Source organism: Anas acuta, chromosome Z, assembly GCF_963932015.1.
Source record: "Anas acuta chromosome Z, bAnaAcu1.1, whole genome shotgun sequence".
Taxonomy (NCBI): domain Eukaryota; kingdom Metazoa; phylum Chordata; class Aves; order Anseriformes; family Anatidae; genus Anas; species Anas acuta.
Genome location: NC_089017.1, coordinates 18,086,738 through 18,111,609, shown reverse-complemented (window position 1 = coordinate 18,111,609; position 24,872 = coordinate 18,086,738). Strand labels below are relative to the sequence as shown.

Genomic DNA, 24,872 nt, shown 5'->3' with positions numbered 1-24,872 from the left:
AGTCACTTGGATATATAAGTTTTTGATTGTTCACACTGCTAAGACATTTTGGCACTTCAGTGACAATTGCTATTATTTACTTAAGTACTGAAAGTCAAGCAAAAAAAAAGAAAAAAGGAAAAATCCTATTTGAGTCTTTCCACAGCTTGATACTTACAGTTTTAATCCAGTTTGCTTTATTTTTCTTCAAATGCATACATCTTTCAATACCAACTTTTTACTAGCTATTTCAACTTGTACTTCATATAGTGTGAAGTAAAAACAATATTACATTACCAACCCATTTGTACATACAACACTTCTGGATGGCAATTTTCTGCTTTTGTCAACATGAATTTTTGTCTTTCATAGTTGCTAGTTCAATGCAACACCAGCACAATTCTTTGACTATTACGATGTTCATCACAATGCCATACCTCAAGCGTGTCCTCATGGTTGACAATTGTTTTCGTGTTCTGCAAGGTTTTAACAAGTGCAGCCATCTGTGAATTTACAGTGCAGTGCTCAGCTTCTGGTTCAGTAGGCTTCTGCACAGAGCTTCCGGCTGAATATTGCTTTCTCTCATCAGCTTTGTTCTTTATTGGAACAATTTCTGAAGTCTACAGGATTAAGAACATTTGTAGAAAAAACATCCTGAAAGGTTTTTCAGTATCTCATGATATTAAGACTTAGCACTGAATATTTTAGGAAACTATAAAATGGAAAATCTGACCTTTGAAATTATCAAGTACAAAATACACAAGGTAGAGAGAAATCTCTGTAGATTACTAAATTATAGGCTCCACCGATTGGTTTTACTCCCCTCACTGCTGGGGTCAATTCATACCATTATACTTCCAGTTAAACAAACTAAAAAAAGGCCAAAATATGTACAATATCAAATCAGCAGCAAACAGATGCCAAACAGTTCTACCACTTAGCACACAACATCAGCCTGTTAGCCACTTGTGTGCCAGCTTGCTGCCTTCCCAACTTATTGTATTAAACCTTCAGTCATAAGGCCAGCAGTAAGATTTTTAGAGATAATCCTGATTTTCCTTTTGAAGTTTCATGGGTCAAGGAGAATCAGGTAACAACAAGGATGCCATCCTCCAGAAACTGGATTCAACAGCTTGGTAGCATATCTGTATTTTGTATTTCCTGAGAATCAAGCCATCTTCCTTGTTCTTAAAGGAAAATTACTGCTGCAAAACACACATTTATTACAAACTTCTTAAGATGATGAAAAGGTAAATTCTGTTCTTTAATTAACGCTAAAGCACTAATGCAGAGATGAAAATGAATCAATGATACTCTAAATATTTGGACGTTCTAGTGAAGTCAAAAGAGAATGCTTTATCTAACCTTTACCCCCACATCTTTTACAGAAACTGCTTGGCTTTCTCGTTTTGATTCCTTGGCAACATCTTCAGTAGACTCTTCATCCTTTAGTCTATGTACAATTGTCTGGACAGTTTTGACCATATTCTTCAGTTCATCAGGATATGGAGTTGGATATCTCTTCAGATTGCCTTCCTGTGTAACAAAAAAAAGCAGGAATATTCTAAATTTAATTAAATGCCATAATTAAAGTATTAGCTTTCAAACAGGCAATGAATTAGGACAAAACTTTCAGCAGAGAAATGTAGGATCTCCATTTAGTTGTTTGAGTCTACTTGGATTAAGACAATTTTATAAAACCTAGCAAGATTACAAATCTTTTTTTACTTTTTTATTTTTTAATTTGTCCATTGAATGCAAGCAGGAAGAACTATAACAGATGTACAGTACTTAAAGGAACATCAGGATTAATCATTTTTTCCCTACTATCCCTCTTCCACAGCAGAACCAGTTCAGCAGTCTCCTAATTATGCCCTAAACCAGCTAAGACTTTTTCCCTGGTGCTCCTTTTTAAGTGATCTGAGGGGGAAAAGAATTTTTCCAGTTAGATAACCTTAAACTAATAAATGAAGTCCTTCATTGGAGCACCTCTCCTGTTAAGAAAGTCTGAGAGAGCTGGGGCTGTTCAGCCAACAGAAGAGAAGGCTCCAGGGAGACCTCATTGTGACCTTTCCATACTTAGAGGGGTCTTACAAAAAGGATTAAGAAGGACTCTTTACTTGGGTAGATAATGAGAGGACAAGGGCGCATAGTCTTAAACTAAAAGAGGATAGATTTATAGGAGACTTTAGGAGAAAATTCTTCACTATAAGGGTAGTGAGGCACTGGCACAGGTTGTCCAGAGAAGCTGTGGATGCCCCATCCCTCGAGGTGTTCAAGGTCATGCTGGATGGGGCCTTGGCCAATTGGATCTAGTGGGTGGCATCCCTGCCTATGGCAGGTAGGTTGGAATTAAAGTCCCTTCCAACCCGAGCCATTCTGTGATTCTGTGATTTCTTCAGAAGACCTAAATCCACAGCCCAATGAAGAAAAAGGATGGGGCTTGGGAGTGTGGATGGGAGTGATAGGGAGGGAAGCATCAACTGTTTAAAAAAAAAATTAATACTAACCCGAGGTGGTGCCTCTCTCTCATCTTTGTCTTCATCACACTCAAATGCCACCTGAGCACGCTGTTTCCTCTGTTCCTCCCACAAAGATGGATTGAAACTTTCATTGTCAGATATGAACATAACTGAATAAAAAAAGACTTATATAAGAATAGGATACATTATACGAAATAAAAATCCTGTTTTTCCTTCTTTTTCTTGTATAGCATTTGTGAATTTTTACATGTATACTGGAAAAGGTAAGATGGTGATTAATAAGCTGAAAACTAACTGAGCTCTCACAGCTTTACGAACTTGGCTGTAATTTTGTTAATAATCCCTACCTCTAAGGTTAAACACTTCATGGATGCAGCCATACACTAGCCTGAACCCTCACAATTGCAAATGTTCAGCATAACTCTGCAAAATACTTATATAAGGTATTAAAATATGTATTTTTACAAAACAAAGGAAATGATAGTTAGATTAATATAAACTGACTTCAGTGAAACGGTCTCACTATGCTCATCTAAGAGAATTCACCTGATTTCACTTAATGATAAGGGAAACAGAAAAGTGACTTTCTGACAAGAACTTTCATTACCAATCCTGAAATAAACAAAAAGCTTCTGAAACTCAACACAAGATATAACTTCAGGTATGCAAATGAGGAGCTTTACAGAGTATTTCTTGCCTAATTTTACAAGAGACAAAAAAAACACTTTTGTTTACCCACTGTCTTATTCTAGCATGCTTCTGTGCCTTAACGCCACTATATACTAAACTATATACTTCTCCAGAAATGCCAATATTGTTCATATTAACTGTTTCCAGATATATCTATACCTGAAATTGAAAAATGCTTAATTATAGGCATTTATAATATAAAAATATATACAATAGCAAATACATATGTATAATTATAATTATTTTTTACTCTGTGTTTATTGGATACATTTTCTATTTTAAAGTATCTGTAAATATTCTTATAGACTTTTTATGCCTGAAACAATTCCTGACACACCCCAAAATTTATATTTTAATTGAAATTTGTAAAAGGATATCTATTGAACTTATTCAACCTAAGCCAAACAATTGTCCCTTTCTTTGTCTACAGAAAGGGACCCAGCACCTGGGTAAAATAAAATTCAAACAGACATAATGCTTTCAGGGACTACCTTCAACTTCACTGACAACCTCCAAATGATTTTTTTTTTTTAAACTCTCACATTCTGTCACAGGGATTGCAGATTCATTATCTGCATTAGAGGGCACTAAAAGTGATGCATAATTTACTGTTTTTGTAGATGTTTTTGATTACTCCTCTCAATGTACTACACTTTTGTGCCATGGAACATAAAATGTTGCCAATTGAGAGTTTTGCAATTATACCCATTGATTAACCCTCCCATACACACACACCCACACCCAGCCACCCACCCAGTCCAACTACATGCATACTATACTTCATATATCTCAAAAATAGTCTGACTTCTGTGAAAGAGGTACAAGCTTTTTCCTTTTGCCTGCGGGGGAAGGAAAGTGGAGAAACATACACACTTTAACTCCCAGTGGAATGTTACTCATTTTCCTAACTATTTCACAAGAGTGCAGAAAGAACTTTTTGGCAAGGTCTTCATATTCTGTGCCTAACCTTTTATAAAAGAGTTTGAATAAATGTAAGCAAAAAGCATTTTTCCTTTTTTTTTTTTTTTTTTTTTTTTTTTTTACACTTACAGTAAGCTACAGAATGCTATAAAACTTTCCAGAATTATGTATTCAGTAACAGAGTCTGACATTTTGCCAGTCAGTCTAAAGCAGACACCTGGCAAGGAGAATTTCAACTCAAACCATTAAACTCTGCCCGAATGAAAAAGGATGTCACATTAGGAAGTGGCATCTATCACAGAACACAATCTTACCAGTCTATTCCTCACCTCACTCTTCCTCACATGCACGCTTCTGACTGAAACATATTTTCACCTAGAATTTACTAATATGTGGATCATGTGTTTAAACTACATTTCTCATTCATAAGACTTTTCATCACTTTGAATTTTACTTAAAACTTTGATCTAAGTATTATTCAGTGAAAATCATGTTAGTTGGATTGTTTTCAAAAAGGGAATATTCTGACAGTATTTCAGAAATTCTTACCATCCTCAGTCCTTGGTTGCTGGGGGAACATGTAATTAGTAAGAACTGTTTTCTGAGTGTCAGGGTCAGCTTCTTTTTGAAGTGGAATAAGTGGTTTAGACTAAGAAACAATCAAAGGAGGAACCATTAAGACAATATACAGAGGTAAAAAGTAAATATGATATACGTAATATATCTTATTACTTTGAAAACTGCTCTGCCTTCTATTACATCACTTATCACTTATTTTATTAAGTTTCCCCAATGGTATATCTATGGAAGAAACAACATGCTACATATTCAAGTACTAGCTATATATCAAGCACTATCGTTCCTGTAAGCCTAAAGTAACAACAAAAAATAACGTAAATTGTGTTACATTAGATTTCTTAAGAATTCAGAATTTTGCCAGAACTATGCAAAGCTCTGAAGTAGTGTAGGCTCAATGTTGTTTATTTTAGGAGAACAGACAAAGTCAAGGAATTACTGATGCAGATACACAGTATCACTTCTCATTATATTATGATTTGCTCTGTACTTGTCAACTCCATTAAAAATAAAGTAATCATCTCTCTATATACATTTTTCCCCAAAACATTCACCTGATTATCTGATAGCCACATAGCAGTGAGCTGTTGCAGTTTTGTGAAGGTAAATGGCAAATTCTTCAGTCTGCAAATTAGAAGAATAAAAGTTTATTTAAGTACACTTATCAATACTAAGACTGCTAAGAAACAGTGCTGCATTAGCCTGCAAAAAATGCTTACAATAGACATTTACGGATATTGTTAAATTAATAACTATTCACTGTTGAAAGGTAATAGCACTTAATTTAGATTAGAAGTTGTACCTAGAATCTTCTTTTGTATGTGAACTTCTAACCAGTTCAGCAAGCAGCTTAAAAAGTGAGACGGTTAATTTGAATTTAATTCAATTCAGTGATATGAATACCATTTTAAAGACAATCATTATCATGGCATGTAAATCAACTATCTGACTTAAAATCAGGACTATTTATTTTTATACTTTATTTTGGATTCTCAGCAATTTTCAGTACAAAAGGGCTCCAATTAAGAAAAATAAAAAATAAAAAGAAAGTAAGAAGAAAAAGGAAAGAAAAAATTCACACCTGAAATAACGCTTTTTATTTTTCCTAAGAAAGAAAATGTATGTGAATGGGGCTGCCCTGAATAATAAGAGCTCTGGCATTAATGGAGGTATCAGGCTATGAGTAGAGTACAGAGAAGCTGGATTTGGATAACAGGAGGGAGAGCTCAGACTTCTCTCTCCCAACATATTTAATTTCTGTGAATTGGCAGTTCCTCAATGAGAAGGGTTTTGCCAGTTTTTAACGACCAGCTCTAATGAAACAACTCCTTCTTCCCCGCTGTCCAGCACACTCAAGTGTTCTACAATATACTGTGATACTGTTTTATGTCCTCCATATGCAATACAGGAAGCTATTAATTTTTAGCTAGGAATCAAATAGAAATGTTAAGAAAAGAACAAATTAATTCCCTAGAAAAATACATGCTAACAACCATGGGTGTATCTAAAGCTGTGTGTCAATGCAGATGCTTAAGTCATCAGGAATGTGCCTAATTCGAAGAAATACATCTTCATACAATGGACCAATAATAAATAAAATACAACGTAGCAACAATAAAATACATACGTTCCAGTCAGCTTATAACCTGTGGGTGAGATATGATGAAAAAGAACATGGTATATTCACAGAAGTAACTCTACTTACATTTAGAGGATAGACATAAGTTACAATAAAACTTTTGCAATGCTACGTCTCTTTACAATACTTTTACTTAAATTGTGTGTTCACAAACCTATTGTCACTCAGATTGATGACCTTTAATTTCTGCATATCACCCATCTCTTCAGGGAGAAATTCAAGCTTATTAGAATGCAGAAACAACACTGTTACATACTTCCAATTTCCTATCTGGAAAAAAAAAAAAGAAAAAAAGAATTAATTCACTTTCACAGCTCTAAATATATGGGTTATTATTTTAAAACAACTAGACTGCAGCTATTTTTCCTTGTGAAGTATAATTAGGATTATTTTATATATTCCTGTTAGTTCAATAGCAACTGAATTTTAATTCTTGCTTCAAAAATTTTTCAGATTTAATTTCATTATTTGAAAACTTGTGTATTCATATATGCCTTCCTTTACACACACACACACCACACACAAAACCTAGGCAAGAATTCTCAACTTGCTAACCAAATAAAATTTGTACAGAAAAGGCAGTTTAATATCCATGAAAATATTTCAGTTTACAGTTTTGTAAGTACAAACATACCTCTGGTGGCAGTTGTGTTAAGAAGTTGTGATCTGCAGCAAATGTCCTTATATTAGAGAGTTGCCCAACAGATGAAGGCAAAGTTTCAATCTCATTGAAACTACAGTCCAGCTCTTCTACTGACACTAACCTGAAAAAAATATTACGCCGCTGTACAGGTTAATTCACCCAACATTAGTCGGGCACTAAGTTTAAATTACATTAATACCAATAACAATTACAAATGAAATTCAAAATGAAACTCTGACACCCAAATGAAATTCAAACCCAAGAAAGTCCTTCACTAATTGCCTAAATTATCATATTTTCTTAATCTCCTTTACATTGCCCTCAGAAGAGAGCTTTCAGTGAAAACAGGGGGGGTCAAGGTACTGAAGACTTTCAGAATGAGACAAATCATAGCCAAGCAGTTGCTGAGTGCAAGTATTTACAGTTGGAGACAGTGAACAAACGACATGTTAGCAGTGAAAAAGTATTTTGTGAATTCTGACAATAAAATATAATGTACATCAATCATAATAGGAGAAAATGAATTGGAACAAATATCCCTCATCTGTATAGCACTTAATTCTAAACCAATTATTTTTGCTATCATTTCTGAGTATTAAACTACTGAATATCAACTTGGTAAAAAAAAAAATCTTGCTGATTAAGAAGTGAAAACTCTCTCTAAAATATACAAAGCATATGATTGTGCACAGTCAGATACACTTTTTACAAGCTTTCTGATACTGGTTCAATGACCTGCAATACTTAACACTGTCACTGCTATGATACTGCCAAAAACACTTTGCAGCAGCTGCATGTCTTTGTCAACATATATTTCCTTTCTCATTAAATTTTTCATTTATAGACTGGTGGCTACATTAGTGATTGAGTAACATAGGTCTTCATATCAAATAAAATGTAAAGATCACACACGCTGAAAAAGGGAAGAAAGATATGAAGTAATTGCTATCAGTTTTATTGAGACATAAATATGCAGAAGAAATTAAATCAGTTAGAGAAGTGTAAAAATATTCAATACAGAAACCATTGTTACAGATAAACTTGCAGAAAGGCAATGCAATGTTTTATTCCAGTGAAATACATACCCTCCTATGGAGTCTGGCAAATAAATTAACTGGTTTTCATCAATTTTAAGTGTTGTTACCTTCTTCAAGGAACCTGTACAAAAATGAATAACTGAGTCAAAAACACATTGGAGATTATTAAATCAAGTTTTGATCTTTAATTAGAGGGAAATCATCTATATTCCTTGGCATTCCCATAGTGCTTCACGCCTACTAAAAGTGAGCAGGTGGGAACTCATTTATCAGTTTACCACAAGGCAGTCAGAGGAAATAAGTATCTTTTTTAAAAACAAACAAACAAAAAACTCTGTTACAGTCAACAATTATTCATCCATTTACAAACTACAGTATAAAATTAAAAATGCTCCAGAACAAATATGAATGTTTTATTCAGCTTTATCCAAAGTGGAGATTTAAATCAACTGAAACTTAGATCTAAAACACCATTTGTGTTCATTTGTGTATTTTCAAGTGTTCTGTGTCTAACTTTTTAGAGCTTGAATTAAATGAAAATACAAACCAATAGACTCTGGCAGTTGCTGAAGCGAATTACTGGATAACAATAGGTCTTGTAGGCTTTCACAACCTGAAATACCTTCTTCAACCACTTCAATGTTGTTTTTAGAAACGTCCAAGTAGGTCAGTTGTTTCAAAGTGCCTATGAACTACAAGAAAAAGAAAATGTATTCTAGGAAGTGCAAGTTCAACAACAACAAAAAGCCAGCATTTTTGACAACAAACTGTCTCTGAAATACAATGCTACAGGAAAAAGTGAAAACCTATTTACAATGCTGAAATGCAACTTTACGTGGAATACCCAAACCTTATAACGTAATATTTTGTGCTGACACATATAGTTAACATGTTGCTCGAGACACAGACACTAGTTATTCTGAAGACCTCTCTGAAGTCAGTCAGCTGTAAATTCAAGTGTTTGATCAATTACCATGGACCAAGTGATAGAAGCCTTAGAACAGAAGAACAGAGGTGCACAATATAATGTAAGGACATAATCAGACTCATCTAAAGTCTTTTAATGCTTATTTTTTTTGCATTTGGTGTTAAATTGCATTCTACTTAACCTCAAAAACAACATGAGTGAAACACTGACCTGTACTGAAGACCAAAACAAGTTAAAGTATAGCATGTATTACATTTTCATATGAACCAAGAATAAACTTGAAGATTTATAAACACTTTATACACGGTAGTCTTTAATATCTTCAAAGGTGAGAAGCAATTGCTTCCAAACAGTTTTATAACAAAGTAGAAAATTTTAACATCCACTCAACTCTTCTCATGGAACTCTTAGCTGAAGTGAAGAAAGACAGTACAGAAGACTATTAATCAGGCAAGATGGCCTCACATCAGATGTTCACTAATGATTTTAACTCTGAAAACACACCAGGTGCTTCCCAGATTTTAAATACTAGTTTACTAGAACATAAACACAGGTTCACACGTACTGTAATAATAGGTCATCCTTGACCCCATGTAATTCCAAGAGATGTCAGAAACCTTCATGAAATCAGGAGAATGCTTTCTCAGGAATTTGCTATTGTACACTCCGCACGAAGTCTTCAACACCCATTGCTTGTTTTACTGCCTTTACCAGTGAAGTCACATAACTTTTACCCTGTATACTCCTGCTTGCTCTCTAACACAAAGTAATTCCTTTTTGGAAGGACTGGGCAGCTCTAAATTTGACACAGGATTTGATCTAGGATTTTTACCCCTTTCTTTATTTGGAACATTATTTTTAGATGACAGAACTTTCAATGAAAGGAAAGCTCTGCTCCCAACTCTGAAGGTCAGTGACAATTTCTAAGTAGGCCAGTAAATGCTTAAGCAGCACTTAGATTTTTGTCTTTGAGTAACATTAAAATTATACATCAACTTTAATATGTTTAATACGCTAGCTGACAAAGCAAATTCCACTGTAAATTAAAATACTAAATATTTGATACAGTAAAGGACTTACCCCTGGAATAAGTGTTAGTCTATTACCATCCATCCAAAATTCCTTTAATCCGCTCAATTGTTCAAGTACTTCAGGCTGAAAAGGGAAACAGATTTTTAAAAATTTCGTACAGAAAGTATTGAAATTCAAAAATAAATTCAGTGATCCATATACGGCAAATTTAAGTAATGTCTTATTATAGTTGTTATATTCACTTCTTTCATCATGTTATCAAAAAAACAGATTAAATTACTTTTTGAAAGGTATGTATATACTAGATGTAAAAAATGTGGTAAGAACTTGATCACAGTACTGTACCTTTACAGTAAATATTATTTTTACAGGAACTATTATTTTTCAACAGGAGCACACAATGGATAAAACTTGTGTATAGTTCTTTCTCTTGGAAGAGGTCTAAAAAACCTTAAATTCCATCAACTCAGAAGAGCTGTTTTTTCAAAAAGTATGAAGTTGACAAGATATTGACCGAGAAAACTAGGAAACAAATTTTAGTTTTCTGGTAGAAAACAAAGGGTGCACCTGAAAAATACAGGCAAACAATTCCATAAAATGAAGCACAAGATATTCTCTCTCATTGCAGCTTATATCTGCAAAAGACTACTTTTTAGGAAAGCATTTGCAGCAAAGATGAATGGATTTTTACCATTTAAAGTTCCTCCTGAGAAAGAAACATAAAACGTGCTACTGTACCACAACAACTACAACTAAGTTTGGCTAAATACAGAACTTAATTTCCTTATGTTGTAAATAGATAACACTGATGTACAAATTCCTGCAGTCCTGGCTCTAATAATTAATTTTCCAAGAGAAAACACTTTTTCTATTTTAATAAACAAAGACAAAAGATCTAGATCTAGACAGATCTAAACAGATCTAGACACATCTCCCCTCCCAAAGAAGTTCTAACCATTTTTGTACTTTTACAAATAAATTTTAATGAAGTTCTCAGTAGTTGACTTTTCCAGATAAAAGGTTTGGAGAGATAAAGAGATCAGGCAAAAATACATCCAAATAGGTAGTTTCAGAACCTATACTTACTTCGCAGCTCTTATGGCATAATATGGGCCCAAGCATGTTAATTTAAGGCTCCCACAGTTGTATCTACATTGTAATGAGCATATGGCATGAACATTTATTTAAATGCACTTCTATATCTAACAAACCACAGTTAGGTGAGTGTTTGGCCCTTCATGATCTGTGGGTCATGAAGTATCTATTGGTAGCACAGAGAGGCTTGACTTTATCATATGGTAGGCCAAGAGGTTCCACTATACTTCTAACTACTTCAGTTCTCTTATACAGGAAAGTACTCATAGAAGTAGATGGACATTAAATGATTTACAGGTTTATTTGATACAGGATTATTAAATTATTAAATGATTTACAGATTTACGGAGAAGCTGTGGATGCCCCATCCCTGGAAGTCTTCAAGGCTAGGCTGGATGGGGCTTTGGGCAACCTGGTCTGAAGGGAGGTGTCCCTGCCTATGGCAGGGGGTTGGAAGAGCGTGATCTTTAAGTTCGCTTCCAACACAAACTGTTCTGTGATTCTGTGCTTCTAAATAGATGTATGTCTGTGACATCAAGAACAAGAAGCACACTGAGCACAACAAAGGAAAAACCTGAACACTTCAATTGTGTTTCGTTGGTTTTTTTGAATGATATTTGAACTTACAACTGAATTAATGTAATTTCCCTTGCATCTAAATAGGTTGTGCTCACTAATAAAAGCAAGTCACACACAGCTTACACAAAACTACTACATTAAATACATGCTAAACAATAAGAGTTAGAATTTACTATAAGCCAAATCACTATGTTTATAATTCGTATACATATTACCATTAAAGTTTAACTGGCACATTAACCTCACTATACTAGGGAAGAATATATAAGCAGAAGAAAATGCACAATTTTGAAAACAAGCTCCACAAAGTAGTATAAGGCATAAGCTTTGTTATCTAAGTAAAACTCACCACTTCTGTGAATTCATTACTTCCTAAATCCAGTCTCTCCAGCTGAGTCAGTCTGGACATGGTTCTGAAGAGGAAGGGGATTAATAAGAATTAGATTTAAGAAAATAATGATATCCAACCTATCTGTATTCGCACTAATATATTATTTTAATTAGTATTGACTAGTGAACTGTAACTGGACTGATATCTAAATAAAGTTGAATTTTCATACTGTTACTAGCCATACATCAATGATCATACTGTGACTGTCACACACAGAGCAATTTATCTGTAGATTAGTTCACAAAAAAGTTTACAAAAATTAAGGACCACTAGAGTTGTCGAGTTGCCTAAATGATAAAAAGCAACTCAGTGAAATCACTCTTCAACTGCCTCAGCTTTTCACCTACTGTCATAATCACCGCAATGTGTTTTCTTCCTAAAACATGTTTTCCTCCTAAAGACAGACCACTTCCTAACGATTAACAAAAACAGACAAGATGACTGCTGCATCATAGTAACAACCAACACTTCCTCCCTTCCAGGCTGCTAACAAAGTTGCTTCAATATGTTATGGTCTGGAATCCCAGTTATTCCTTTAGTTTAGTTATTCCTTCAGATTAAAATTGGATTTCAAGACACATCAATACTCTTTAAAGCCAACTTATAGCAAAGACTAAATCAATGGCTGACATTGGGTAAGATACCTTCTTTCAAGCTGTGTTTTGGCAAAATTTTCTCTTTATGTTTACTGTAGAGACTCCACAGGGAATATCTGCTCAAAATTACTGTACAAATAATTAATTCATACATTATTTCCTTACAAGACAGTGAGTTGCTGTTTTTCTATTCCTCTTTAACACATAAGATTGATCACTACACTCCTGTGTGAAAATTTTAGCAACTATCATGAAATTAAAATTTTCCACACTTGCAATCTACTGGCAATTATTTTTGTTTCAAGCTTATAAAAAGGTCTGAGGAAACAACACGACTGAATATGGTAGTTCCAGGGTTCCCAAACAACGGACTAGAGCACCACCAGCAAGCAAGTCACTGCTATGTAGTTTGCAAGTCAGATAGCATCTGCTACTGCATGTGGTGACCTACACCATCAGAATTCTAGTCAACAGCAGTACTACCTAACACCATTTTCAAAGGGTCTGAGAGTTCGTCGTATGACGACATTATGTTTTGTATTTATTTGATGATAGCTTTCACTGGGACAATTCACATGTAAAACTTTCAAATGTAAATGTGTTACTTCCTATAAAATTCTGGAAAAGTTAAACATAAGAGTGCCCAAATTGAAAGTTTTTTTGTATTACCAGAATATTAAAGTATTAAACACCAAAATATTCAAAGAACACTCTGGGTGAGCACAAGATACTCTCTATATAGATGTTTAGTTTCAGTTGTTCTTCAAGAATCTTACATTAAGTATTACAGTTGTTCCGAGAACACCTTTCAAAAACTAAATTCTATTGAAAATGTCTTTACTTGTTGAAAGCAGCAGCCATTTTAACTTCGTTGCTCAAGTAGTCACATACTCATCCTTTAGGAGACAGCCTTAAACTCACACTACCACTTCCTCAATGAACTAAAGAAAAAAAATAAATGAAAAGGCTACCTCCAGAAGAACCTAAGAAATATTCTTCCTCATTTCTCCAAGCTGGTATACACTATGATTATCAGAAAACCAGCTGCAAAAATTCATTTTCCAAATTGTAACAAGTCTTCTAAGACCCTCTGAAAGACTGTGTAAGCTGAATTTCTCAAAGCTTTGAGACTGAACTGACTTTAGCACCACAGGTTGCAAAGAAATTTACTCCAATGTCTTCCTAAAGGACTGATGAAGGCTCACTTCTAGCAGATGATTCTGCATTATTCAAAACTTTATGGGAATCACCATACTCTTCTTTTCCTGATGGATTCAGTTTACAAAGCTTTTAGGTATCCATTGTTTTCAAGCTGTTCGCTACTATGTGGGCTACTAGTGAGAACAGTCCAAAATTTCACTGAAAACCTAAATTTCAGCCTCAAAAAGCAAATTAAAGGAAATCATAGCTATGTGGGATAGAATTTGCCAAATCAGTTTCAATAAAGATTATTTGGAAAACGGCTTTTTTTTTTTTTTTTTTTTTAACATTTTTATAGTCCATTCATTTCAACAGTTTTAAGACAGTGTCTTGATTTTTATTTCAACTAAATTTTCAGCTGTATTGGATTTATATGTCAAGATTTCAGTAGTGGGCTTGCAGCAGGGCTGGCATCTGTGAGCAGAGCCCAGCAGCTGCCCCATGTCCGATCAAAACCAGCTCCAGCTGTCTCCAAAGAGACCTGCTGCCGGCCAGAGCCAAGCCACAGAGCAACACTGTTTGGGCCTCTGGGAGAGCAGTTTAAAGAAAAAAGAAAAGAAAAAACTTCTGGGGAACAGCAGCTGGGAGAGTGAGAAGAGTGAGCACCAGCCCTGCAGCCCCCAGGTGAGTGCAGCAGGAGGGCAGGAGGTGCTGCAGGCAGGCAGCAGCAGTTCCCCTGCGGGCTGTGCAGGGAGAGGCCCCTGGTGGAGCAGGCTGTCCCCCTGCAGCCCATGGGTCCCACATGGAGCAGATCTCCACGCTGCAGCCCCCCCCCCCCCCCATGGGTGGAGGAGCCCCCGGTGGAGCAGGTGGATGTGGCCTGGAGGAGGCTGCGGCCCATGGAGAGCCCCCGCAGGAGCAGGCCCCGGGCCGGAGCTGCAGCCCGTGGAGAGGAGCCCACGCAAGAGCAGGGGGTCTGGGGGGAGCTGCCACCCACCCGTGGGGGACCCGTGCTGGAGCAGTTTGCTCCTGGGGGATGGATGGACCCCATGTGGGAGCAGGTCTTCAAGATCTGCAGCCCCCGCAGGCTCAGTTTGGGAAGGACCCCATGTGGAGCAGGGGCAGAGAGGGACCATGAAGGAGCAGTGGAGATGAAGCGTCAGTGACTGACCCTGTTCCCCTGCACTGCTCTAGGGGAGAAGGTGGAAGAGGGTGGATGAGGGAAAGTTGTCTTTCATTTGCTTTTAGTCCTTGCTGCTCTAATCTCTTAGTAACAGGCAATAAATTACATTAATCTTCCAAACTGAGTCTGTTCTTCCCGTGACAATAATTGCTGAGTGATCTCCCTGTCCTTATCTCAACCCATGAGCCTTTTCTATTGTATTTTCTCCTCCTCTGTGAGGAGGGTGAGTGAGAGAACAGTTGGGGTGAAGTTTAGCTGCCCACATTAAAAACAACGGAAAATACAGGCAGCACTGACAAAAGGAAAAGAATTTGATCAGGTTTAAGTGAATTTAAACAAAGCTGGCTATGGTATCTTCCTGCAATTTAAGAAGAGTTAAACATGAACTCTTTTCCTTTTTAATGGTTTGGTAAAGAAACAGAAAAAAAATAAATCCAAAACTAATAAACTCCAAGATGTGTGTGATTTTTTTTTTCTTTCTGCTGTACACCATTTGACTTTGATGCCAAACTGTCTACACACCTGACATCACCAGATTCAGAGCCTCTACACAATAATGCTTTACCTTCACTGTTATGTTTAAGAAAAAAATCTCTCACCAAGTGTCCCAGTCTTACCATTTGGAAACAGAACAGTCTCTCTCAAATATTTTACATAGTGTTGGCAGTATAATAAAGTAACTTTATTGATTCTGTGGGTTTGGTTTGTTTTATTTTTTTCTTTTTTTTTTTTCCCAAAACATCTCTAATTTAGCAAACATACCTGCTCAACTGTAAAACATACAAATGTGTTTGCAAGACCAGGGTGTCAATTATTTTCCTCCCTTTTCCTATTGCTTTCCTAATTTATAACACTTTCACTAGTTTAAGGAAATATTGTCATAAAATAGCTATTTGCTTTTCTATATTGTTCACAGAGTAACTATACTGTGAAACAAAATGCACGCAAAACTTCTGATACTCTGAGAAGGTTAAAATAACAGAAAGTTTTAATTATAAAGGAAAAGATGAATTCAGAATTGCAAACGAAAAATTAGATCACTGAGTCACATTTAATTTTACCTCTGTGAATGGGATTGCATATTGCTATGACAAACTGAAAAATCTAATTCGTAATTCATATTACTGAGTTTGCTGTCAAATCAGTTCAACACTAATGGAGCAGATAGTCTGAATTATGCCTCAGATTCTAGTGCTGTAAATAGTCAATTTCACTAAGATTAACAAACCCACATATTCAGGTACCATACAAATCAAGAGGTTGGAGTGACAGCAAGGTTGGGCCCTGAATCATCATATTAACCCTATCAAAACCTGTGCTTCTAGAAAAATTGCTTTTTTTATTCATAGTTACACAACAGACGGAAGCTTAAAAATTTCCAGAAAAAAAAATAACACTTTCCAATTTAATGTTTTAGTATTTGCATTAAGTCACTTTCTCAAAACCTTTAGCTACCTATCAGATAAATGCATCTAAAATATTCTTAATATATTTTTGCTTTCCTTTCAGCAGAAATATTTTTTATTAAGCTGGTTTGCATTATAATACTGCCAGTTTTGCAGTCTCTGGATGTGGATAAGCTCCAAGCAACATGATGCATTTGGCACAAAGCAAGGTTGATTTAGTGTGTTGGCATTAGTTAGCTATTTTGATTAACACTCTTTAGAGTGCTTTATGCTTTAGTGTTAAAAATTATGTGCATGTTAATTCACCAAGAGGGCTAACTGATTTAGTAGAAGTTTATCCTAATATATCTTTCATTACAAATCCAGAAGTACGAAAATATTAAAAAAGGAGAGAGTGACAGGGATCAGGAAAAAAAATGAATTATATAAAAAAAATATTAGCATATACTGCTACATCTTATTATTAAAAAAAAATAAAAAGTGAATTGTACACACTGTTTAAAGCTCTAAAGTATGTTCCTTTCGGAACACATACTCAGGTTTGGAAAACTATGCAAGTTGTAATTTCATATCACTTTCTGTTCTGACATAATAGTTCAGCCAAGACAACAATTTGTTGGTTAGGTCAACTGCTACACAGTTGTACTACCCTAAAGTCTGATTCACCTCTTGCATACTGTGGGCACCACAATAAATTTTTTCTCTGCAGTGTACATCACACAAACAATATATTTTTCTAGTTCCTCACCACAGCAAAATAAGTAATTATGTGTTTAAATTAAAGCAGTCTCCAAAGCTTTAATCTCCCTTAATTGAACCACAAGAGTACCAGAAGAGAATAATAAAGGTGACAGCTCAGCAGGTACTGTAGATCATTAAGAAGGTGCTGCATAGGACATCCTCATGACAGCTGCTGTTCAGTTTTCCAGCAAGGGTGAAGCCCTAAAAACACTGAAGTCAACAAAAAGCTCCCAACAGCTTCAGCAAAAGTGGCATTTAGCCTAAATACATTATAACATTTAAATAAATGGCTCTTATCACTACAAAAAAAAAAAAAAAAAAAAAAAAACCAACAACAACAAAAAAAAAACACCTCTGTAAACGACTCTTTTCAAAACATTGCATGTAATTCATGCTATTAGTGTTAATTATGGCAATTAAGGTCAGAGTAATTTTGTAAACAAAATCTGTATTAGCTATGTTTTTTAATTATAGCTACTGTTCCTCAGTCGGGAGTAACTTAATTTACATAGCTACTATCCCAAATTACATCCCTGTTTTTTTTCTACTGAAAATTAGTGATATCAGAAAGAAGGAAAGAGCATTTATATCACATGAATGAGTAGAACACTTCACACTTTAAAATTATATTCACACTTTCTGATGCTATATATTTCATTCCCGATTTGAGTTTTGGCATTTATATACAGCAGACACCACAGTATGGTATCTAGACAGACAAAAAGGGAATTCCAGTAGAACATACCCCTTGCTTATATCTTAAGCATATACTTTAGTCACTAGGAAAACTGGCTGTGTACTTTAAGGGTTGGCAATTCACATCTCAGCCTACAGCATGCAAATTTCTACTAGTATATAAGCCGAACAGAATGAGAGTATTCAATTGTTAGCACCTTCTCAACCAAAACATCTGAAACAGTTGTACCATTTGAAACAAGTACCCTTTACCAGTTTATGCTGCCAGAGGACCTTCTAATTGCATACCTCAACCTGCTCAGGACTCCACAACTGGCTCTTCAAAGCCCATCTCTGGAATCTGTTTCTCACTTTACTGACCTTTTGTACTTCCACTAACCTACTTAGACCTGCTGGGTCCAAGTCAGAAAAAAGACAGAGCATTTGCTCACTGAAACAACAGGAACTGCAACACTGCCAGCATGGGCGGGTCTGACAAAATGAGAGTTTGCAAGGAGAAAGATGCTAGATTTTAAATGACAGGTACAATTCATGTAAATATTAGAACAAGTGCCATAGCAATATCCAGAACTATTTTACAATTAAAGAAAATATGGCAGAGATATATGCTTCCATTATATTAAACAAGCCAAATGCATTGTAGAACCTGAAGAGCAGACTATGCAATACGGTAACAAGTTATGTTCTTCAGCAATGAAGTGCTTTAAATGAAAAAAAAAGTTCACATCATCTGAATCACACTTCCTCAGTCATTCAGAAAAAGCATCTCAAACTCATCACTTGATTTAGAGATAATGATATTAACTACCAATGTCTAGTTTCAGGTGCTCAGCCATCTGAGATCTACCCAGTCAGGCATGTGTGCACTGGTTGACTGATGTGTGCAAAAAACCTTCAGACACCTTAGAACAATCTTCCTCAATTGCCCACATCCTGACTTAAAGATACAGAGGTGGGTCAGAAATCCACAGAGCTGGACAGGGACAGAAAACTTCAAGTACAGAAAGGGGTACCAAGAAAAATTAATGAAAACCTCTATAGGAAAACCAATCATTCTGCAAGGATATCTAATTTCGGCAGCATGAAGAGAAATTTTCTTGAGAAGTTACTTTGGTTACTTAGCTACAAATTATAAGTTGCAATCTACTTTTCAATATGCATTACTTCATTAGTATAACTATAGAAAAAAACCTCCAAAGCACTTTACATAAGATTCATACATACTTACTTTGGCAATATTTTTAACTGGTTTTCTCTAAGTTCCAATATCTGTAGTTTAGTTAATCTGTAACAGAAAGGCATAACAAATTATCACAATATACTGTATTTTATGACAAAAGCAATCTCAGAACTTATTTATATTGCTAAATTTACATTTCAAAAGAGATCTACAAGTTTGAAATGTTTTCTTTTAAGAATGCAAATGTTTCATGCAGAAATCTGCTTGTCAAATTAATTTACTCGTTAAGGTTTGGTTTTTGAAAAGCAGCAAAGAAACGGGATCTTTCCTTCTTTCCTGCACCTGCTGGAACACAGTCGTTTTCCCTCAACTTACAGATTTTAAAGTATTTAATTGGATTCATTAGGAGTCATTGCCATCCTCACACACAGAGGTACACATGAAGTAAGAAAGGCAGTATCAGTCTGTACAAGTTATGATGATGAATTTCTAATACAGGAAATTTATCAGAATATTTCATATGAAAGGACTCTTTAGTGGAATACCTGTGGTTTTCCACATGGTAAAAACAACCTTTACATTCATACGTGATTTCACTCCATATTCTCTTTTTAGTCAAATTCTTCATCTGTTTTGATATTTCTATTAGAGGGTACTTTTTTTTTTTTTTTTTTTTTTTTGACCTTTCTCTGAGTAAATCCTTAGTGCAAAATAAATAACTTCTAAATTCCAAACTCAACTGCTTGGCCCAGGTTAAGTTCAAAGCAGTCTTGACATTCAAGCAATGGAGTATCCCCAGCAGATTTTTTATTTTTTTTTTTTGCATTAGTTCAGAAGTGACAAGACTCTTTATTAAGTGAAACGCAGAAATTGAATTTGGTTTAAATATATACAGGGTTGTAAAGACAAGAATTCTACACGTGACCCATCAACAGGCCTCATACTACACAAAATAGGGCAGTAAGCTCCACAACTGAAAAAGGAGCTCAGTGAACAGACAGACCAGTCTTTCCTGAAGGTGCTGTGCTGAACTGAGTATGTTGTAAGGACACAAATGAAAATCTTAATTCTTATTAAGCAGTGATAACTATATATGAAGTAAAAATAGAATGCCTGAAAACAATATTTGTTTTTCCTCAAAACAGTCTCTCTTTTTTGGATGCATCTGAAAGCAGCAATCTGCCATGCCTACGAATAATCTAAGAATATAACAGTCACCTTGAAATAGAGCACAGCTCAGCCTACTAGCACAGCATCACAAGCAATAGCTGCCAGCTGTTAGCTACTGCTGGAGGGGAACCTCCTCCCCCACAGCTTCCCAGAGAAACAACAACCTTGTAAGGATGCTGAAAGAATACCTTACAGTGGGTAACACACACAAAAGAAATAAATCCCCCAAGATTCATTGCTAACTTTGAATGCTGTCCCCACCTGTGTTAATGCTACTGTGGCTGCACAACAAAACCTATACCAAAATGGCATTCAAATCCAGTTCAAACAGGTCTATACGGAACTGTGCAGGCATTCAGACTTAGAAAGCATGGGAGACATGATTTTGGCATACTATTTAAAAAAAAAAAAAAAGAGGTGTTTTCCGTATTCTAAAATAGTACAACAAAATAGGTTGTTTTCAAATGAGTATTCTGGAAAGAGCTGTCTTTCATCGTAACATGAGGTAAAACAAAAAATATGAAAACAAAACTACTAAAGAAACAAAGCAAGTAGAGGATGTTTCTTAAACTTGCTCAAAAACTTCCTGAAGCCACTCAGCTCTTTGCTTTGCCTGACCTGAAGGACTTGAAATCCAGTTCATAGTAACATTGCTGCTGTCCATCTAGAACATAATTGGAAAAGATTCCTTCACCTAAGAATCATCTTGGTTGGAAAAGACTTTCAAGATCGTCAAAGAGCAGCTAACAGCTGGACCCACCATGTCTCTTAGAGACAGACTGCATAAATGCTCCAGGGATGGGGATGGGGACTCCACCACTTCCTTGGGCAGTGATGCCTTCCAATGCCTGGCCACCAATTCTATGAAGAAATTCTTCCTGATATCCAACCTAAACCTCCCTGACACAACTTGAGACCATTTCTTTGAGTCCTATCACTTGTCCCCTGGGAAAAGAGACCTGAAGACTGAAACCGCAACATTCTTCCAGGTAGTTGTGGAAAGCAATAAGGTCTGCCCTCACCTTTCTGTTCTCCAGAGTATGTAACTCCAGTTCCCGAAGTTGCTCCTTTCAACTCCTGTTTTCTAGCCCTGTCACCAGCTTCATCGCTGGTGAAACCCTCATATTTGAACGGTCATTTTGAGTTTGGATTTCTGAACCCAACAACAAGACAGCAAGTCACACACTTCAAGCGATTAATAGCCTTCCCTAGAAGATACGTCTGTGGCATCTTGTGGCTTGCATAGCACCTAAATTTTGCTCAGGGGTACACTGAACATACAGGAAGCATTTTCCCATAATCATTTGCCATTTTATTCTGCTGCAGCTTTCTCAATTCCTTGCCTTTTGTGCAACCAGGTAAGAGTCTTACCTAGCAGCTGCTCTATTTTATTATCAAGGTAATTCTTTTTTCATACTGAGAAGATACCACACTTGTCCTTTGTGTCAATACATGCCCAGGAACTGGGAGCCTTTCCTCATAGCAAAACATTGCAAAGCTCAAACCAAGTTCTACAGATTTTCATTCCCTGCATTTTAATCACATTGTCTTATAACTTCTGTTTCCCAAAGCTTTAAATGTTTGTTACCCACTGTAAAACTCCTCCTTCCACAAATCTTTGCAGACTTGGACAGATGCAACAGCATGAGGTCTATTATATCTTGAGTACTGATAATTCTCCAAGTATGACAAAGAGAATGAACGATCTTCTTTAGAAAGGAGAAATAATAATCCTATCTCTTTGGAGACTGCAGGTGTTGCTCTTTATAGTCCTAAGGACAAAGTTATCACATCAACAGCACAAATGTTGCTCTGGGCCTGCTTCGGTATTAGATCATGCCCATTATCAGCACTGATTAAGGCCAGCCCCTGAAAAGGCAAACACTTCAAGAATATAGGAGAACAAGGACAATCCACCCAATAAGACAACAATTCTTCACTCACTAGTAAGAAATCATTTCCCACTACCACCTTTCTGATGCATCCCACAACTCAAGTATCTGTGTTCAGATTCTTACTGATTCGCAACAAGTCTGTTTCTAAACACTGAACTAAAAATAAAGTAGCACAATCAACTCCAAAACACTTTATTTTGGGAAGGTTTCCACAATCAAACATTGCATTAGGCTCCAGTTGGTGTTTTGCTTTGATGACAGGGAAAACAGCTAGTCAGGTTTTAGCTTTTCTTCAGAACACATGTATGCAGTCAAATTTCGCAGTTGAAAGCAGTAGAAGCATTCATATGCTAAGCTATATATATATGTACACCCACATTTTGTTGACTTTAGCCAGAACCCACTGTATTAGTTTTCATATGCCAATTCTATGAAATTAAAAGACTGTCGTCAGTGACAGAAAGGTCCACAGGTTTGTAACCCTGTTTCATGTTCTACTCTCTCTTCTGCTAACCCTAAGATCCAAAATACCTTATTTCTCATGCGTAGAGCAAGTGCTACTGGACAAACATTTTCAGCCTCTCCTGGCTGGGAGATACAGGCTGTGTCTAAACTAGTAATTTTCTTGCAGTAATTAGTGAGAAATATTGGCCTGAAGCAGTTGCCATCTCTTCCATTATGACTGGGAGGGTTAATTCAAGTTTAATGTAATCATACACATCAAATACTTAGCCTAGCTGCTCTTTAAATTGCTGGTGTACACACCCGTGCTAAGCATTTGAATTCCTGCAATGGAACTGAAAAAAATGGAGCTTTAATTTGGAAAAGAAATACAGACTAGTTCACCTATATTAAAAGAAAAATAAGTCACAATGGCAGAATATACATTTCCTCTGCCATTCTATCACTAAGATTTGTTGTACTCATAAGAAAATATTTAATCTCTCGACTTTAAAATCCCATACCCATTAAATACTTATACAGCACCTAAACACAAAGGTATAGGGGAGTATTATTCAAGTATACCTGGAGTAATGGTCTCAACAAAATTATTGCTGCAATATTTCTATGGAAACAACTTCAGCTACATCACAAAAATAGTTTATCTTGAGAAAACTTCTATGTGAATACCCTGCCCATGGTAAGACATTCTTCCTAAATCTGATTTAACTATACAATCTGTAAAAATGTAGAATAAATATACAGCAGATATACTTAGTAATTTGCTGTTCAACAGCAGTCATTCCCTGGACATACAGTATAATGTTTGTACATTTCATAGAGAAGATCCTGATTTTTAACCTCCTTCACAGTTTCACTAATGCAGAAATACTCTTTATGAATCTTAACTAAAACAGAAAGACAAGAGGACTGAAATATATGCATCCCATAATGGGTTGCATTTTACTTAAGTTTGCAAACTTGCTTAGGTGTAACTGTATCAAGTCCCCAGTTTGATCATTGTACATTAATTCCCCAGTTTGATCATTATACATTAATGTAAAGCGCTAGCCTACAGTAGAAACTTCTCAAAGCATCTACTGCTGCAGGTTCTTTAGAAACACGAGCAGAAGTAATTTCACAGCAAAATCACAGTAAAAAGTCTCTGGAAGCAATACCCCACCACAGACAACATTATCAGTGTTTTTAAAACAATGCTGAAGATACACCACATGGCTTATCTTAAACACCCAACAATAAATAATGTCTCTCTTTTAAAGATGTTCAAACGTTATTATACAATGAGCTTCAAGTTCAGAATATTTGTATATCTGGATGTGAATATATATGGTGTATTTCGATACAACATGCATAATTTTCTTCAGTACACATAAGCAGTTTTCAGACTTCTGCACGTTGGTATAAAGGCTAACTCTGGGACCAAGGCCAATATTCATGTATTCAAATTACAATTTGGGAGTGGAGGAAAAAACACTATCACCTCAAAATTCCAGAGGAACTAGCACACTTGATCACAAGTCTGGTGATTTTTAATAAGCCTAACAGGCTAGACAACTGCAACATCACCGAAGGACAGCAAGTATCTAGTGCTCATAAAGGGGAGAAAAAGACTGGATAACCTTGACCTCAATAATATGCAAAGTTTGAGCACAAATTTCGAAGCAGAGAATGAAATGGAGCTAAATGCAATAAAAGATTCATGAATATACCAGAAGTAATTTGCATTACAGTTTTCTTTCCTGACCATCGGGCTGAAAATTTCTGAGAGGTATTCAAAGATCAATTTTGAGACTATCCTGTTCAATGTTTTCTAACAGAAAAAGACAGGAAAATTTTGATTAGGCTAAACTGTCATGGTACAATGCAGTAGTAGAACACTGAAGAGAAAAGAACAGTATACAACGCTAAGGGCAGAAAGAATGGAAGGGGGACAGGATGCCACAGTAGCAAATCATGTACTTATTATTTCCTTGTCGAGTCATCAGTCATTTTTAACTGAGCTGTCCAATGCATCAGTCGATCATGTGGGAAGCAACACTCAGCAGCTGCAAAAAGGGCTAGTGGAACACTACAGTGTAACCACTGACATTTCAAAGAGAAACAAGAAGATAATCATGACATTGTATAAGCCATGAAGAGAACTCAATTTGGATCCTAAATATAGCTACAGATGCTGTCATCCTCCACCATTAAAAAAAAAATAGAAATTCAAACTGAAACTAGTTCCAAGATCTATTAATAAAGGCACAAAGAAAAACCTGTCATACCAGAGAGCAAATGGATTTTGTTTAGTCTATCAGATTGAAAGAGGGATATGGGAACACCACAAAAAAATGCAGGTGAGAGAATGGGGGAAAAAAACACTCCTGAGAGCTGATAGCAATTAAACTGTAGAACAAAAGAGCATGAG

At 35.9% G+C, this 24,872-nt stretch overlaps 1 protein-coding gene across 9 annotated transcripts in view; it reads right to left on the bottom strand.

Moving 5' to 3' along the window:
- Positions 1-24,872, bottom strand: part of ERBIN (erbb2 interacting protein) — a 120,446-nt gene that overhangs the window by 22,541 nt on the left and 73,033 nt on the right. For 8 of the 9 annotated variants that reach the window (XM_068668059.1, XM_068668060.1, XM_068668058.1 and 5 more), the window contains 12 exons: positions 18,984-19,040; positions 11,952-12,015; positions 9,977-10,051; positions 8,516-8,660; positions 8,017-8,089; positions 6,923-7,052; positions 6,443-6,558; positions 5,204-5,273; positions 4,623-4,722; positions 2,490-2,611; positions 1,345-1,515; positions 417-599 (listed from right to left, as the gene is read on the bottom strand). In XM_068668059.1, the coding sequence (XP_068524160.1) occupies positions 417-599; positions 1,345-1,515; positions 2,490-2,611; positions 4,623-4,722; positions 5,204-5,273; positions 6,443-6,558; positions 6,923-7,052; positions 8,017-8,089; positions 8,516-8,660; positions 9,977-10,051; positions 11,952-12,015; positions 18,984-19,040 (1,306 nt within the window). The remainder of the gene's footprint in view (positions 1-416; positions 600-1,344; positions 1,516-2,489; positions 2,612-4,622; positions 4,723-5,203; positions 5,274-6,442; positions 6,559-6,922; positions 7,053-8,016; positions 8,090-8,515; positions 8,661-9,976; positions 10,052-11,951; positions 12,016-18,983; positions 19,041-24,872) is intronic. The other variant, XM_068668056.1, reaches the window with a different exon arrangement.